This window comes from Puccinia triticina, chromosome 11A, assembly GCF_026914185.1.
Source record: "Puccinia triticina chromosome 11A, complete sequence".
Classification (NCBI taxonomy): Eukaryota; Fungi; Basidiomycota; class Pucciniomycetes; order Pucciniales; family Pucciniaceae; genus Puccinia; species Puccinia triticina.
The window spans coordinates 5,986,919-6,004,347 of NC_070568.1; the positions used below are offsets into that span (position 1 = coordinate 5,986,919).

The window sequence follows — 17,429 nt, forward strand, 5'->3', positions numbered from 1 at the left end:
AAGCCCAGCAACGGTAACCATTCAAACCCGGAAGTTATCTAGAAAAGAGGCGGAGCACCTTATCTTATCAGGTGTCACGCTTTTATTTTGACAGCAGGCAGGGAAATTTAGCTAACATCATTTGCAATTATTCCCTGTGAAAAATCTGATGCTTTGTTTGGTGAACACCATTTGTTTTACCAAAATCACACGGAAATAAAAAAGGGGAGTGGAAAATTAGTCTTCCCACTCCTAAACATTGCAGACATCTGGAAGACCAGATCTTGATGTCCTGCCTGGGTCCCCAGCACCGAAATTTGATCTGGGCTGATTTTGGGAGTCAGAAAAGGATTTTCTACTAAGGAAAACTATCAAAAACTTAGCTATGCCAATGGTGCCCAAAGTGCCCCAGAATTTCACAGAACTGAGTTAAATAACCTCTCTAAGAATTTTTAGCTCCTAGGCAGTACCTCACCAACAGAATGCAGTTTTGAGGGGATGGCGGCTTTTGGTCATATCTCATGAGGACCCCGGCAAGCCCCAACCAAGCCGCCTCATGTAAATTTTGCTAATTCCTGATTTTGGATACGTGGGGAAATTGGGGTTTTCTCAATTGGAACCGGTTTAGATGCTTAGTGCTGCAAGCTTTTATCAAGTTTCTTACCAGCCAAAAAGCGGTATTCCACTGTGTTGTAGCGCAGTGCAGCGGTACACCGCGCTTCCAGATAAAGGCCATAACAGCGGAAAACAGCGGAAAAGCGGTTGAGGCGCCCTTTCGCATCCGTTGGCTGATGTTTACATAGCTTTCTTTACACCAATGAAAGTGGTGGCATATGTAGCGTAGAAAAGCGGGTCAAAGCGATAGAGGCAAGAAAAGCGGCCTCCCGCTGCGCTACACTTATTGGTAGCGGTAGCGGCGCTTTTTCATTTGCGCTTTCGCTATTTGCCCCCGGGAAAAAAAGGTCAACCGCTGCGAGAAGCAGTGGCGCAGCGCGGGGCCGCTACCGCTTCTGCTTTTTGGTCTGGGGGGGGGGGGGGGGGGTGTCAGCGGCGCCGGCAGCGCTGCGCTGAAATCACCGCTTTCTGCAGCGTAGCACAGCTTTTCAGCCTTGGACTGCTACCAGCCATCCTCTGATACTGCACATGAAACAATATATGCCTCACTCTGCCGCAGCAGATCAAAAATTGATTATTCAACAAAATGTTTGTGCCTAGTAGAAAAAGGCTTGGATCTTGTCCCTGGCAGGCAGTCAAAACAATACTAATGAGCCCAGACTATGTACCAAATTGGTTCTCCAGAGGAATATGTGTTATCAGATTGTAGGCTTGGAATTTATTTCAAACTTAGTACTTTGTATCGGAGCCGGCTGGAGGTCCAGCTTCGTCGAGCACGTCCTGTGGCAAGTTGTGAATGGTGTCGGCTGGAGGTCCAGCTGCCTCGATCACGTCCTGTGGCAAGTTGTGAATGGTGTCGGCTGGAGGTCCAGCTGCATCGAGCACGTCCTGTGGCAAGTTGTGAATGGTGTCGGCTGGAGGTCCAGCTGCCTCGATCACATCCTGTGGCAAGTCGTGAATGGTGTAATCCACCCGAACAGTCCGAGGCATTTCGTACACTTTGGCGAGTGCGCGTGAGTTGGAATTCGGCCTCAAGGTACCGCGGAATGAATGGATGATGTTGCGGCTCTTCACTTGCAATTTGATACTTGTCCAGAATCTCGTCGGGTTGTTGGCGTAAATTGTGTACTGAGCGCGCCGGTTGTTTCTTCGCGCATATCTTACGTAGACACGGGTTTGAACGGGTCCGGAGCCGAATTCGTGGATGTAGGTGGTATCTCGTTCACCGCGGGCCAAATAGTGCGAGAATGTCTGCTCACCAGCTTGAAGGGCAGATAAGCAGATGCTAGTAACCGCGAAGAGGATGAGCAGGTAGCTAAATCCGTTACTGGGTTTCATCTGATAGTTGAAGCCGGAAAACTTATCAGAGGGTTGAATGAGAATGCGGATAGAGAAAATCCATCACACACTTTTTTAATTTATCTGGGTACGTTGAACTGTGGCTTCTGGCCTGTTGATGTCTCTTTTTTGCGGATGAATGGACGGAGAATGCGTGGTAACAAACGATGATAGGTATTTAGATGGGGATGTCGTTTCTTTCCGAGAGAGCAGCAGGTCTTGGGTTTAATGCTGGAGCGAACAGCCAGCTGCAAGCAATCGAAACGTTTCCTAGGGACTGGTCCAAGGGGCACTAGCGGGTATGTGTGTTGAAGGACAGAAAGAGTAAAACGCGTTTGGCAGGACCATGGGACTGAACATTCCGTTCTATGTATGAAATATCCAGACTGCGTATCAGTATTATACGGAATCCCAGGTACGACAGCATCCTGCCACTTCTAAATGTTGAATTCCTGATATACCAAGTCTTTCTGCGCTAGACTTCAGAGTATTCATGATGCTATACGGACCATGACTCGCGAAACTTTTCTAATCTCAATTTCACCATGCAATCCGGTTTATCATGCATGAGGCAATTTACCAGGCTGCCGGGGAGATATCGAACAGCCCAATCAACTTCATTCCCCCTACCTGCTGCATCTATTCTGAGAAAGCTTGCGTTTATGCAGGCATAACGTAACTTCAAACACCGAAGCGTAACAGGATGGGTTGCTAACTTAACTAAGTCTCACCCTCCTACAGGTGGAGTGGTAAAACACTGGTCGCATTGCGCCGACCGGAGGGAGGGACTTATGCACTAAACGGACTTACAGGCTGACAGCATTTGGTTTTTTAGTGGGGACTTTTTTAAAACTGCTCTCACCCATCCATTTCCTGTCCAATTTCATTATTGTTTGGATTTCCATGATGACCAAAGTCTTCTTTATCCATGTATTATACCCACCTATCCCCAACCTGTCTTCTTGATGTGCAATGTCCCTTGTAACATCATGAGTTTTGGATTCTGTACAGTGTGAACTTTGTAATATAGGATGAAGCAGACCACAGATAGTCACAAGAAATAGATCTGAGGGATTCTGAAGGCCTCAAAAAATTCAGAAAAATTTGGAGAGATTCTCCTTGATCTTGGGAATCTTTTGTTCCCCCAAACCTTTGCTGCCCAATGGGAAAGGGTGAAGCCAGAAACGTTTGAAAAACAACATAATTCTGATTCTGTCAGCCCAAACTTGGACATTGGGTGTAAGTCCCTCCTTCGGAGGGTCCCTGCGGGACAGCGTCCCCCCTCAAATAGAGGGACTTTGTTAAGTTAGGATGGGTTGATGTTTATCTGGGCTGCCACAATCTCACTTCAGCCACCGAACCTATCTTAAATTAGATGAGCACAACACAGTTCACCAGGGATGCAAACAACTCTTTCAACTATTCCGGTAGTGCAGGCACTTAGCTTCAACCTCATGAAGCAGGATTTTGTTGTCTACCAATGTGCGATTTTTAAGCAAAAAGAAGAAAAAAAAAGAAAAAACGATGGTTATGCTTGCAAGCAAAGAAAGTTGGATTTACAGGGAAAGAGAAAATCTCAAATGTTTCAGACTCAGGTAATGTGATCTAAAATTTGGAGGTTATTTTGGGCAATTCGGCCCGACTATGCGCTGCAGCAATGAATTCAAATCCACATATTTAGATTGAGATCCTCCTGCTTAGAGCTGCGAGTGATGAGAAGTGTTGTCGAAAGTCGGGCTGGATTTCATCACGATTTGTTCTACACGAGCAGGTTTCTTGATTAGCAGATGAATCTCAAGCTAGTGCGACAGCTGTATATTGATTGAACTTACCCTTTGCAGGTGCGGTGAAAGGATGTGGGATATCCTTCTTTGCAGGGAACGAGGCCTTTGAGTATGAATGTTGAGGTTTTCCGGCTTTCTGCGTGCGGGAGGCACCTGTGGGGATAGATAGGGGGACTTGGGTGTTCTTCGCGTTCATCATTTTCCACGAGTCTTGATGTGTGTCGGAACCTCGGTCTTGAGCAAGTTTACCGGCCCGTGTATTTTGGATGAGAGGCGCGGACCGGCTTGAAGCTGATTCATCGCTTGAATCCATGGAAGCTGCCGCGGCGGCAGCATACGAGGGGTATCGTCCGTCGATAGATAAAGCACCTCTGGATGCGAAGCGTCTTGCAACCTTGCGGGATTCCATAGCTGGTGAATCGTCTAACTGAATTATGGTCATGTCGATACTGACAACGCCTGGAGAATCGGCCTGCTCGCCGAATGGATCTGATCCCGACATGTTATCTGTGCTGAAGGTTGAAGTGGTGACCATCATAAAGCTGTGGGGCTCGTTGTCTACTTCTCGTGGCTCCGATAGATATCTCAGTTGCTGCATAAGGCTTGATCCATCGGTCTCCTCGTCCTCCAGTCCAATGCCTCTTCCAAAAAGGAACGAGAGGGGTGTTGGTATCGAGCCATCATTGCGCTGTGGATAGAGTCCTACGACGGCAGCCTCGGTGTATTCCAAAACTGTAATCAAGGCAGTAACCACGGAGAGCACTGAAAATAGTGGGTTCATTGCGGATTTTGGTCGAAGGTGACGGCAGACACTTCGATGTAGATAGTAATGTTTTAGTTTGGATGGCTTCGCTACAAGTGAGAATTGATGGGCTCTGAGCGGCAGAGGGAACCGCGCAGAGTGCTTTTATACCAGCATGGACCCTTGATTCCTGAAACAGAGAATGTCGCAGTTTAGCACTTCCTCGATAAATGTATACAACATCTGATTGCCCGATTACTGCCTCTTGGCAGTGGGAAATTATTTGCACGTCCTAACCAGTTTTACCGGAAGTAAAGGGTAGTAATCTGGGAGTTGAAACACACCACCACGAAACAGAGGTCGAAATACAGAATATCAGGGCAAGACTTTGCAGTGGGAATAATCCTTCGCGAGGGTGGAACAAGCAGCATTTACTGTATGACAATGTGCTTCATCGGGAACCTCTTCTTAGGACACAGCCTGCACTGGCACTTGCGGCTATTACAATCGAAAATTCCAAGGAAGCTTCGGTCGCTGTGACTTCAGCACCTCGAACAACAACATAGCCAAGCATTAATTATGAAGTTTTTTTTATAGTATAAAGGACAAGCTCACTGCGCTTTTATTTGCAACAGCTACGACCGAGGGCATGAACTGCAGACTCTTCGCCAAGGAAATAGCCCCGAAAATTGACGTATGTGTTGTCCTAGGAAAACATTTTCTACAGGTGGCACAGGTGGGCATTTCGGACACTAGACTGCCATTGGAACATCATGTCTAGTCGACATGATCAAGCTTGCCAGAGGCCCCATTCATAGTGCCAGAAATGTTCCCTGGAGAGAGAACCTGCAGTAGGCTACCATATGCACTGAATTTTTTAAGCATTTATTTACCTCACTATGTTCATACATATCTACGGTGCGAAAGAAAGATTTAATCATTTTTCTTCCTGCCAGACTTGATAATTGTAGAATTTTCTTTAACAATGTTTGTAAAAAGGTAATAAGAAGAGATACTGTGGCTACCGGCTGGGCGGTATGCTACGTTTCGCATTGATTTGGCCCCCATGTCAGCGCGTAGTGAGATCTTTTTCTTGTCTTGAAGTGTCATAACGCTTCCTTCATCAGATTTCTGTACTTCTCTTTAAATTTTCGTGAATCAGAAACCAGCTGAAGCGTCTCAACAAGTAGTCATTAGAAACTGAGCTCGAAAATAGATCAGCATGTCAGTTCCGTGAAGCATGCTCACCTTGTTGTTCTCATAGTACATCCGAAATCCTCTCTTGCATTCGGCAGTCATTCTCCGAGAAAATTCGGCCAATTGTTCCGGTCGCGTATTCACTTGAGGAAAATTGTTTGTCTTCAGGGTCAGTAGAAAGACATGGGAGAAAACTTGACGGGTAGCGAAGGAGAAAAAAACAATTTACGCTGTTCCAGGAGCTCTGAATCTATCTGTAATTCGTCGCTTCTCTCCGCATTCATGTCGGTCAACGCCCGCGACAAATAGCTGATCTGTATGTAATTTTTCCAAATGTACCCATGAGTATCTTCACGGGTGATCGCATAAGGAGCGGATGTCCCCGCGGTCCTGAAAAGTATGGACAGGTTCACTCACCTCAGTATCAAAGTTTTTATTAATAATCCTTTCAAACCTAGCCTCGTCTTCTGTTGGTTCGACCTCTTCGTTTATCTCTTCTACTGAGCCATAAAGTCGAGCTCTATTTGGGGGCATATGATAGAGATTCGATCAAGAATAGTCACACCTAATCCTATCCAGTAATTTTGGACAAGCAAAAATTGAAATTTTGCATACATGTTTTCTTCATGAGCATCTATTTTTTGCTCGATATGCTTTGTCGCAGTTTCGAGAAGCTTATTGCATTTTCTTTCGAAATTTTCGAATGATTGATTACCTGCTTTTGAGGTCCGTTTTACTGCGGTGTGCCGGTTAAGATGTCGGGAGATTAGGGTTTGTTATGTATGCAAAGGTCTATGAAGAAGAGTATGCAGAGAAGAGATACCACAGACCTTTCATGATACTAGCAAGGTTCTTAAGATCGTCCGCGTCGGATGATTCCGCTTGTTGGACTGAATCTCGAGCGTTCTTGAATGTAAAGTCCTCATCGACTTCAGCATTCTTTTTAGCTTTTTTCTTTGGTGGCCGAGGCATCTTGCTGGAATTCTCGATAACGAGGAGTTGATATGAAAAGTGGAGCCTTGGAGGCCCGGAGGGAAAGATTCGATTGACGATGATCGTGCGCATACATCTATTGACATAAACATTTCTACACGGCGGGAGCAATTGAGGACGTCCAGCCGACGTGCGGGCCGGATTGACGCCAAAATGACCACAGATGACGGCTGCCGCATCTCTGACGGCCGGGACGTGAGGTCGGACCCGACCCCGGCAAAACCACGTCCGCTTCGCTAGAGACCGGCATCATGACCAAATATTTATCGCTCATGATGCCAGACCTGTTGGGAGCTGCTCAACTCGGTCAGTTTCCCGGGCAGATAGCAGTCGGTCCTGTGCACAAGTCTTTGGGGCAACTTTGAACAGCAGGGGTGACGTCACCTGCTTCTTGACTTTGAGAGTACAAGGTATGCTCTTGTCCTCCCGAGTCTCGAGTCCCCCCCTCATCCTCTCCCCCATCCTCCTCCCTTCCTCCCTCCTCGCTCCTCCCTCCTCGCTCCTCCCTTCCTTGCTCCTCCCTTCCTTGCTCCTCCCTCCATCGCTTCTCACTCCTCCCTCCATTCCTCCTTGCTCTTCCCTCCATCGCTCCTCCATCCTCCCTCCTTGCTCCTCCCCCCATCCCCCCATTGCTCCTTCCTCCATCGTTCCTCGCTCGCTCGCTCCTCCCTCCTCTCTTGCTCCCTGCTTTGTTCCCTTTTTTGTTTGCCTATTGGCCCGGTTATTGTGGATAATAAGCTCAAAAAACTTGTAATAGCACTGTTCACGTAAGAAATCTATGGCCATGGTGAGAGATATACATCCGCATACTTTCCCAGCCAAATTGGCTGGCACAATGGGATAAAATTTATTTTGATCTTGCTGATGTTTAGCTTACGTGAAGAGTGGATGACTTCCCGTGGGCTAAAAAGCCAGATCTGTCAGGCCAGGTTAAACCTTACTGGCTGGCGAGAACTTGATCTCAATCACTTTTCACCAGCAAGTAAGGTTTAGATCTGTGAAATTTTAGTCTGTACAGGGGGCGTAGATCCTACAGGAAGTCTTCCAGTGCTAATAGTAGTCTCTATATCATGTTTGTAGTTGTTAATCAGTTTGTTGTACAGTGAGTCATCTAATGTTTTTGGCACCACATTTTTGAATGCAGAAGCTCAGGCCACAGCTGTGAAGTCATGAGATTGGCTACAGGGGTGGAAAATAAGTTCTTAAGAATGATTATGAAATAAAAAAAGTAAAAATAAAAAAATGAAAAATGTGGAATTTTTTCAATTTCTTGCAAATTTCTCAGAATATTCATTACTGTTCAAACCAAGGGGGAGAAATTAGAGAACAAAGTATTATGGAGGCGCTGGACCAACAAAAACGGCCAAATTTGTGTTTTTTTTGTGAAACGCCGGTGAATCCACAACAAAATGGACAAATGAACTGACTCAGAGCAACAATCCGGCCACTTTGGTGTTGGTCTGATGGCGCCTCTGGCGCAACAAAACAGCCACCATGGCTCTGAGCTGACATTCCTAGCCAAACATGGTGCCTGAGCCAACACTCCTAGACAAAAATGGCTCTGAACCAGATATTCTGGTCAGCCACATTTCATGTTTTGAATCTAGCCATCTTTCCTTGCTTCTGCTTTGAGCATCTGCCAAACATGTGGGATCAGTATCAGTTTGTATCAATGTATGTATACAATGGTAGCAGTACTCAAACACGTGTCAGTGTCAGGATTGGTTATAAATCCTGTAATAGTACAAGTACCTCACCAGGCAGGAGAGCAGCCTGGTTCCTATATATACCTCTTCTGTTTTAACCCGCTCCAACCCCCCCATCATTCTTGGCAACTTCTTTATCACTCAACAGGGGGTTGGTTAGGTGCCTTGAAGAGTTGTTCAAGCTTTTTGCATGCTGCCTTTTGACATTGTGCTCTCTCTATCATGCTCCTCTCTGACTTGATTGGGGGTTGGTTAGGTGCCCAGGAGAGTCAGAACAGCATTTCAGAGCATATAAGCTGAGGAATTGAGACCACCTCTTCCTTTTATTCCAGCAAAAAAATCATTATCAAGTGGATAAGAAGAAAAATGGTTGTCAAGTGATTTGCCAACTTACACCAGACTCTCTTTGGAGGGCCTGGTGCAGCCTGGCTGACGCAAAGTACCCCTTGCAAAGGGAGCCTCCGCAAATCACTCTAACTTGACTGAGTCAATGGGTCCCGTCCCGCAGGGACCCAAGTCCACTCAACAAGCCGTTGTGAGAATGAAAGCTGGTTAGTCGGTGGAAATGTCCGCTGACCGCCTCCTTCAAGAATATTATTGTCCGGGCTGTGTGATTTGTCGGTTACTCGGCTCCGCACTGCTATTTTTTCCGCTAGGCTTCAGCGCTCCTCTACTGAGCCTGATCTATAGCATAATAATCCGCAAGTGAATAAAGCTCCGCAATTCGTAAGCACAAAAAAATCGCAAGTAACTCTCCAGGTAAAGATAAAGTCCCCAATAATCCTCTAATAACTCTAGTACCTCCGTAGTTGTAAGTACAATGATGAGTCCAATCCGTAAGAGTGATAATAATCGGACGTCTCTCTCTCTCCCCCGTCCTTCCCTCCACGCACATTGCCGTTCCCACCCGATCCCGCACGTCTGACACTTTCCCGCACTAGTCCTCCAGCTCCGCCTGCTTTCCCGCTCATCACTTTCCCAGACTCAGCTCCTCTCCGACGCTTGTCCTCCCACCGTCCTCTGTCTAGCCCCCGTCAGTTGTTCTCTCACCACCGCCTCCACCCCGGTTCCACCCGCTGGTGGAACCCGCTTCGGCTGTCGTGGTTCACCCGCTGACGCGCCGCTGCTACCAGTCCACGTGTGTAGTCCCGCCGGAGTCCAGCCCTGTCTTTTCCGCTCCGACCCAAATACCCAATCCAGAATCCGCAATCCGCAATCCGTGTATTCCAGTCCGCGCGTGACTTTCCGTAAGCTTTCTTAGCGTGCTTTCCTGACCTCATCCTCAGTGCTTATGTCACCAAAATGCTCTCTGCCTGAGCGGCTTTGCGCATTCCTGCCCACGCTATCCCTGCGTGGACATTCTACCGCGCTCGCCTATATAAATCACCACACCATTAACCTCTGCAAGGACATCCAGCAAGCTGTAAGACTTGCAAGACATCCTCAGATGGCCTTTGTGTATGGTTAAAGGCATTGCTTTTGTACCCATGAGGTGCAGAAAGTAGGTAGAGTTGCCACAATAGCCCTTATGTACATATTTATATACATATTGGTCTGTACATGTGGTTGAGGCACAGTGGAAACCAATAATCTGATGGCTTCTGGCCATCTTGGAGAATGAATTTGTATAAAAAAAATGACAATGCACAAAAAACAAAAAGCTGTCCAAAATGTCGGTCCAGCGCCTTCATAAATTATGGCATACAACAAGAATGATAAAAAATGAAAATTTTTGAAACCATTTTCAATGATTTTTTGGGTGGATGGGTTATCAACCAATTTCATTTGAACTCAGGGACTGTAGCCCAAATCACCACTAATTTTTATTTTATCCAATAAAAATCATTGGCAATGGTTTCAAAAATTTTCATTTTTTATCATTCTTGTTGTATGCCATACTTTGCTCTTTAATCCCCCCCCCCCCCTTGGTTTGAACAGTGGAAGACTTCCCTTTGCTTCTGTAGCCCCCTACAGAGTCAGATCAGATGCTGTAAAAGCCAGAATAAATCTACAAGAGCTTTTAATACACTACGTGGACCTACAGATTTTTTAACATCAACCACAAGCTGCTCTCTCATCAAAACCGGCCGATCTCAGCGGAATTTTACTCAATAAATACAAACATCAAGAAAATGCCTCCAAAGCAATCCACAACTGCCTCAGCTCCCAATGAAAGCTTGCAATGGCGCCCTGGTTGTGCTAAAGGCTCACAGGGATATAATTCTGATGACTGTGCAGTGCTAGTCGAGGCGGTCAAAGCGTTCCTTCCCCTTGGATCTCAGGAGTGGGGGTATGTTCTTGAAAAATACAACCCTTATGCAAAAGATAACGAACGTGCAATTCAAGAACAAGAGTTGATAAAACTCAAGTTTCAAGCATTAGTGAAGCACCCAAAGCCCACTGGAGATCCCAATTGTCCTTTGCATGTCCGAGAGGCTAAACTGACCCAGAAAGAAATGGACAATTGAGCCCATCTTGTTGCTTGCAATGATGAGGGTTATGAAAGTGACAATGAAGAGTAAGTACTTCATTTCCTTTTCCTCTACATCGACCAAGTTGGCTGATTTGAGCATATGGATGGGAATGGTGTCAGAGCACCTATCCCCTTGTTGATGGATATCAATTCCACTCAACAGACTGCAATTGCTCCAAACAATTCCCAGGGTATTGATCACAACGGGCTGTCTGGAGAGCTTGAGCTCCCACCTCTGCCTCAACCTTTGTCTTCAGCCAACACCACTGAAAATCTTTCACCAAACGCGAAATTTTCATCCTGGGTTAATGCTCCAAAGGACTCTCCATCCTTGGTCCCCAATGAGTTCTTGGATTTGACTGCGCCTCAAACTGGACCACACCGAGTTGGTATCACACAACCTGCAAGAAAAAGCAGCCCTCTCAAGCCCACTGTTTGATTGGAAGCCGCCAGTTGTTCCTCTAACACCCAACTGGCGGCTGGTTTAGAGCAGCAGCTTACTGCTTTCTTTGATCCAGCAGCTTGGGAGAAGCGTGACAGGGATAACAGCATGGCCACCTTCTACGCTATGCAGCTGCGAGACGCCAACAAGACAATTGAATCCCTTTGCAACAAAATCAACCGCTTGCGTATGGGTGATCAGGCCAAATCTAACGAACTCAAAGAGAAGATGACCGAGCTCCGAATTGAAAATCAATCACTCAAGTCCAAGATTGAGCTCATGCATATGATGTCTTCTAATCATCTTTTCAGCTCCCAGCCAGTTCCTTTCAGCCGCATGAACTATCAAGGAAGCAATGTCCATAATGGTTTACCCACTGCAAGCTCCTCCACTAGTCACTCAATGAATGAACTTGACCCAACTCTCTGAACGCAAACAGAATGAGATTATATACTATTCCCAGCTGCCATCACCGATCAATCTGAAAGATTTCAGACAACTAAGAGAATTTTATTCCTTAGTAACAGTTTCTAATTACAACTTAGTCATAATTAGATAGAAGGAATGAGGATGGAGATTTACCTAAGAGCAGGCAGTTAGGCCGCTCTCTTAGCATGAAGCTGATAAGAATGGGATGGGTAGATGGACAGCGGTTCTAGTGTTTAACCTGCGTCGGTCTAGGCAATGAGTGCCGTTAGCTCATCTGTTCTTCTCTCATTGTTCCTCAAGACTTAATTGTCCTTACCCAATTTGGGTTTCTGGCCCTTGGGGTCCACTTGATTGTTCTAGGCAAAACGGCGGAGTAGCGACGCTGTCTTGTCTGAGCGGAGCATTACTCATTGGCCTCTTTGTTTCTTTTTGCCAGCTTGGGACACAACCACTCACCGTGTCTCTCTACTTCTCTTTGATAGTAGGCGGTGCGGTTGGTCTTTTCCTCCTCGGCAATGTCTAGAAGATTTGGGATTTTCATGGAAGAAGCATTAGCTTTCCATATTGCTTTCAGAGTTTCAAGATGTCAGTCGCTCACCTTTGGTGTTGACTGATATTCTAGCTCTTAGTTGCTGAGGGCTGGGATTAACCACGAGCCTGATTTTGTTGCTTGCTGGTGTCGGACCTGCATACATCAAATTTGATGTGTCAGTTTTACAACGCCTTGCGGCTGTTTTGGATTGCAGAAGATGGTTTGCTTTGCTTACCAAGTTCCGCAGCTGATTCAGCTCCGGGCCGCTCTCTCAATTTATGAGCGCTAAGCCTTTCGCCTTGGTGAGAAATCTCACACAATCCACTACTGCCAATCTACTATCACCAATCCAACTATCTGATCTTTTTCTTGGTTAAGATGTTTACTGTCAAATCTTTACAGAAACATCTTTGATATCAATCTTTTTATTTGTTATGCTTTTTACTGAAATGCCCAATCTACTATCACTGATCCAACTAACTCTCCAATTTCACAACTATCTCTCCAATTTCACAACTATCTCTCCAATTTCACAACTATCTCTCCAATTTCACAACTATCTCTCCGATTTCACAACTATCTCTCCGATTTCACAACTATGTCTCCGATTTCAATTTAGCTGTAATGCTGTTTACTGAAACATCTCCAATTTCATCATTCAAGAGCTTTGAAAGCTGAGATAAATAAATAGTCATATTCAATCCTAAATCCTGAGCAAAAGCTCGTGCTTGTGATTGAGAGAGCAAATTATAACCACCCATGATAATATCTGCTGATCCGACACCTCCTCTGAATCTCAGGAAAGAGAATTTGATGAAACAATTGCCCGAGGATGACATGCTCATCTTCAACCGCTTGATACACAATTTGGGTCTGATTAATGTGTACCGACCGACATCGGACTTGATGTAATCGCACACATAATTCTAGGACTTCTGCTTGGAATTCATGATCTGTTGCAGGCAAGGGAAGTTTCAACCTGCTGAACAAGCCTTGAATCACGCGCATACCCCACTTGGCTGCCTGTCGAGCAGATACAAGCTGTTTGTTCAAGACTTTGAGCCAAGCAAACTCAACTGTATCTTCAGGAAGCCAATCACCTCTCTTCATTGGAGCCAAGATACGATAATCAAGTCAATCAGTGCAATGTGGGAAGGCCGTGTTGCTAATCACTTGATAGCCCGGTGGTGTCTCGTTCATAAGCTTGCCGTAAAGCCTCTCGGCAATTGTGGAGTCGTGCCATGATCCTGGCGCATTGAGGATTGCATGGATGACTGTTCCATTGGGGGCAAAGGTCAAGATTTTGCTGCAGTAATGCAAGCAAGTCCATCCATTATAATAGGCAATATGTAGCCTACCAATCAAAATGGTGAGCTGATGAAGCCATGAAAATATTTAAAAAGGGATGAGCAAAATGAAACAAACCACTTACTCTTTGTTGTCTGCAACATTCACTGGTAGATTGAGTCCATCAAGAAATCCAATACATTTCTCCAAAAGCGGGTACTTTTGTTTAATCAAGCTACTATCACCACGGATGTTTGCTCAGCACTTGCGTGCAAGTGCCTTCACCCCTCTCTTTAGGAACCCTTTAAGATCACTTGCAGAACTTGACACCAATTTATGCATAATTTTGGATTGAATTTATGCTCAAGTGTGTCTGAATTGATGCTGAATCTTGTATGAATTCATGTTGGACATGGTTTCATATCAAGCTGATATCCACCCCAACTGGACTATTTGAGTAATTGTGTCTTTTCCAGAACCTGTGTTCAACTGCATTGCAAAGCAATCTCCATTTCTTGGCAGAAACCAGACTTTCTTGATGTAATAATATATTTTCATTTATCATGTGCTTATTATGCCGTCCACACCTCTCAAAATGTGTTTTCATATATGAAAAACAAAACTTTTTGCTTGGTAGATATACCTTTGTGATGAAAGTGCATAAATTCAATGAATCTTCTTTCTGTTCTTATCACTCAAGATATTTATAGACTTGTGGAAAACATTAACATAGTGGATATTTATATCTTTTGTATTGATTGATGCTATAAACATCACATACTTTGAGAGAAAAGGGGATTTCCTTCTGAACTGAGCTAGCTTCACTCACTGGTTATCCCCGTGATGTTTCATTTTTGCATCAAATGATGAAAAATTGCTAACTGATCAATCACCATAACCACCTTGTGATCTTGCAGGTGGCAGATAGGCATCTGGGCTGCAAGCATTCTCACATAATTGCTTTAGCAAATTTTATGATTTTTTTCACAAGAGAGTTGGAAGTCTGGGCTAAGTTCAGGGGAGCCCCAGATTATCCAGGGTTTCTTAATCACTTCAGAAAATCCCAAAAAAAGAATGTGTGTACATATAGGTGAAAATATATAGGGTCTTGAAAAATCAACTCCCAGAAATTAATTTTCCGACTCCCAAATGTCGCGGACGTCGCGGAGACCGCTTCTGGACGTCTCCCGCGGGTCCTCAGGACCCAATTTTGGTCCGGGGCCCATTTGGGAGTCGGAAAATTGATTCCGCCATCCCAAATGGGATTTGGAAAATTAATTTTGCAAAAATTGACAAAAAAAAAGAAAAAAATTATATCTTCTCACTGGGAGGCCCAAAGACCCCCAAATTTTCACAGCGCGCAGAATACACCCTGAAGCTCCCATGCTGAAATTTTGGGCATCACCCCACGCCATAAATGGTGTGTGCTACTGTGCCTCTAATTTGGCGGATTTCCTACTAAGGAAATCTACCAAACCCTTAGCTACGGCGCCCCAAAGTGCGCCAAAATTTCACAGCACAGAGTTAAATAACCTCTCAAATGGTTAGCTTATGGGCAATACTCTACTAACAGAAATTAACTTTGAGGGGGTGGCGGACTCTGCCACAGTTAATAGTGGCTCCGCCACAGTTGATAGTGGCTCTGCCACAGTTAACAGTGCCTCTCTGCCGCAGTTAACAGTGGCGGAGGCGCTGTTAACTGTGGCGGAGCCACTATTAACTGTGGCGGAGGCACTGTTAACTGTGGCGGAGGCACTGTTAACTGTGCCAGAGGCACTATTAACTGTGGCAGAGCCACTGTTAACTGTGGCGGAGCCACTATCAACTGTGGCGGAGCCACTATTAACTGTGGCGGAGGCCGCCACCCCCTCAAAATTAATTTCTGTTAGTAGAGTACTGCCCATAAGCTAACCGTTTGAGAGGTTATTTAACTCTGTGCTGTGAAATTTTGGCGCACTTTGGGGCGCCGTAGCTAAGGGTTTGGTAGATTTCCTTAGTAGGAAATCCGCCAAATTAGAGGCACAGTAGCACACACCATTTATGGCGTGGAGTGATGCCCAAAATTTCAGCATGGGAGCTTCTGGGTGTATTCTGCGCGCTGTGAAAATTTGGGGGGCTTTGGGCCTCCCAGTGGGAAGATATAATTTTTTTCTTTTTTTTTGTCAATTTTTGCGAAATCAATTTTCCGACTCCCAAATGGGCCCCGGACCAAATTGGGTCCTGATGACCCGCAGGAGACGTCCAGAAGCGGTCTCCGCGACATCCGCGACTTTTGGGAGTCGGAAAATTAATTTCCGGGAGTTGATTTTTCAAGTCCCAATATATATAACTCTTTTAGGCCCCGTTTGGACGCCCGGTGTGATATTATAAATCACATAATAATATAATCAATTATGCAACCAGCACATTTATGACAGGTCTGTTTGGCGCGTCCACTCAATAATCATATAGTACTCATTTATTACAAGTCTGTTTGGCAAACCAAAATTCACTCGGTGTCATACACACTCATCACCATCCCTCACAATGTCGCCTCCCAGCATGCTTCAAAAAAAAAACAGTACCAGCTCGGACAAAAGAGGATGGCACTTTTCATCATTATCCTGATTGGCCTCCGTCGGTGGTTGAAGACAATCAAACATCCGTACAACAATAGCATCTTAACTCCTCATGAATCTTGATGACCCGACCAGTCATTAAGAGGGACTCCAACGACCGGACAAGTCATCAAGAGGGATTCTACACCCTCTCCATGACTGGTTGAAACCAGTCATCGAGAGGGACTCTACACCCTCTTGATGTCCGGCCAAACACTCATTGAGAGGGTGAGTCCCTCTTGATGACCGGATGATTCTACACCCTCTCAATGAGTGGTTGACCGGACATCGAGAGGGTGTAGAGTCCCTCTTGGTGACCGGTCAAGCAGTCATCGAGAGGGACCAATCAAGCAGTTATAGAGGGATTCTACACCCTCTCAATGACTGCTTGACCGGTCATCAAGAGGATTTAGAATCCCACTCAATGACTGCGTGACTGCTTGACCGGTCACCAAGAGGGACTCTACACCCTCCTGATATCCGGTCAGCCACTCATCGAGAGGGTGTAGAGTCCCTCTTGATCCGGTCATTGAGAGGGACTCATCCTCTCAATGAGTGGTTGACCGGTCACCGAGAGGGACTCTACACCCTCTCGATATCCGGTCAACCACTCATCGAGAGGGTGTAGAATCATTCAGAGGGACTCACCCTCTTGATGAGTGGTTGACCGGACATTGAGAGGGTGTAGAGTCCCTCTCGATGACTGGTTTCAACCAGTCATTGAGAGGGTGTAGAATCCCTCTCGATGACTTGTCCAGTCGTCGAGAGGGTGTAGAGTCCCTCTCAATGACTGGTTGGGTCATCAAGAGGTGAAGTCCTCCTCAATGACCGGTTGAACGGTCATTGAGAGGGTGTCCTCTGGATGGCCTGTCAAACCGGCCATCCAGAAGCTGATGTGTGCTCTTTGATGACCGGTTGACCGGTCATCGGGAGGTTGTGTAGTACTCCCTAGATTGGCCAGTACATATGTATGTAGCCATGGGCCAGCCATTTATCACCCGGAAATAGAGGTCAGGACCTCTATTTCCGGAATGGCTGGGGGAATAAATTTCCTGTTATACCAAGTAATGAATTTTACAATATAACTGGCCGGCCCAAACACATATAAATGAGGTGTTATACACCAAGAACCCCCAGTTATAAATTGCGCAATTTATAACCAAAATTGGGGTGTCCAAACGGGGCCTTAAATATTTCATCTAATATTACGGTGTTGCGTGGGCACTCAGCTCAGCATTGCTTGGCTGTGTGGTAATGTAGGTGTCACACAAACGTACGGGCGTACAGCTGTGTGACAAATCCTTCCAGCTAGCCC

The 17,429-nt window shown here is 45.7% G+C and overlaps 4 protein-coding genes across 4 annotated transcripts; 1 reads left to right on the forward strand and 3 right to left on the reverse strand.

Annotated features, from left to right (window-relative positions):
* Positions 1-1,323: 1,323 nt before the first annotated feature.
* Positions 1,324-1,932, reverse strand: PtA15_11A588 (uncharacterized protein; the record flags this gene model as incomplete). Its single annotated transcript, XM_053161511.1, has 1 exon — positions 1,324-1,932. The coding sequence occupies one exon, from the start codon at positions 1,930-1,932 to the stop codon at positions 1,324-1,326; it is 609 nt and encodes a 202-aa protein (XP_053025451.1).
* A 1,697-nt stretch (positions 1,933-3,629) lies between these two features.
* PtA15_11A589 (uncharacterized protein) lies at positions 3,630-4,497 on the reverse strand (the record flags this gene model as incomplete). The annotated part of the gene is made up of 2 exons (XM_053161512.1): positions 3,630-3,691; positions 3,765-4,497. 2 exons carry the CDS (start codon positions 4,495-4,497, stop codon positions 3,630-3,632), a joined length of 795 nt encoding a protein of 264 aa, XP_053025452.1.
* A 1,067-nt stretch (positions 4,498-5,564) lies between these two features.
* PtA15_11A590 (uncharacterized protein) lies at positions 5,565-6,720 on the reverse strand (the record flags this gene model as incomplete). The annotated part of the gene is made up of 6 exons (XM_053161514.1): positions 5,565-5,627; positions 5,707-5,798; positions 5,885-5,969; positions 6,073-6,175; positions 6,271-6,391; positions 6,486-6,720. The coding sequence occupies 6 exons, from the start codon at positions 6,718-6,720 to the stop codon at positions 5,565-5,567; spliced, it is 699 nt and encodes a 232-aa protein (XP_053025453.1).
* Positions 6,721-11,377: 4,657 nt separating this feature from the next.
* On the forward strand, positions 11,378-11,698 carry PtA15_11A591 (uncharacterized protein; the record flags this gene model as incomplete). The annotated part of the gene is made up of 1 exon (XM_053161515.1): positions 11,378-11,698. The coding sequence occupies one exon, from the start codon at positions 11,378-11,380 to the stop codon at positions 11,696-11,698; it is 321 nt and encodes a 106-aa protein (XP_053025454.1).
* Positions 11,699-17,429: the final 5,731 nt, after the last annotated feature.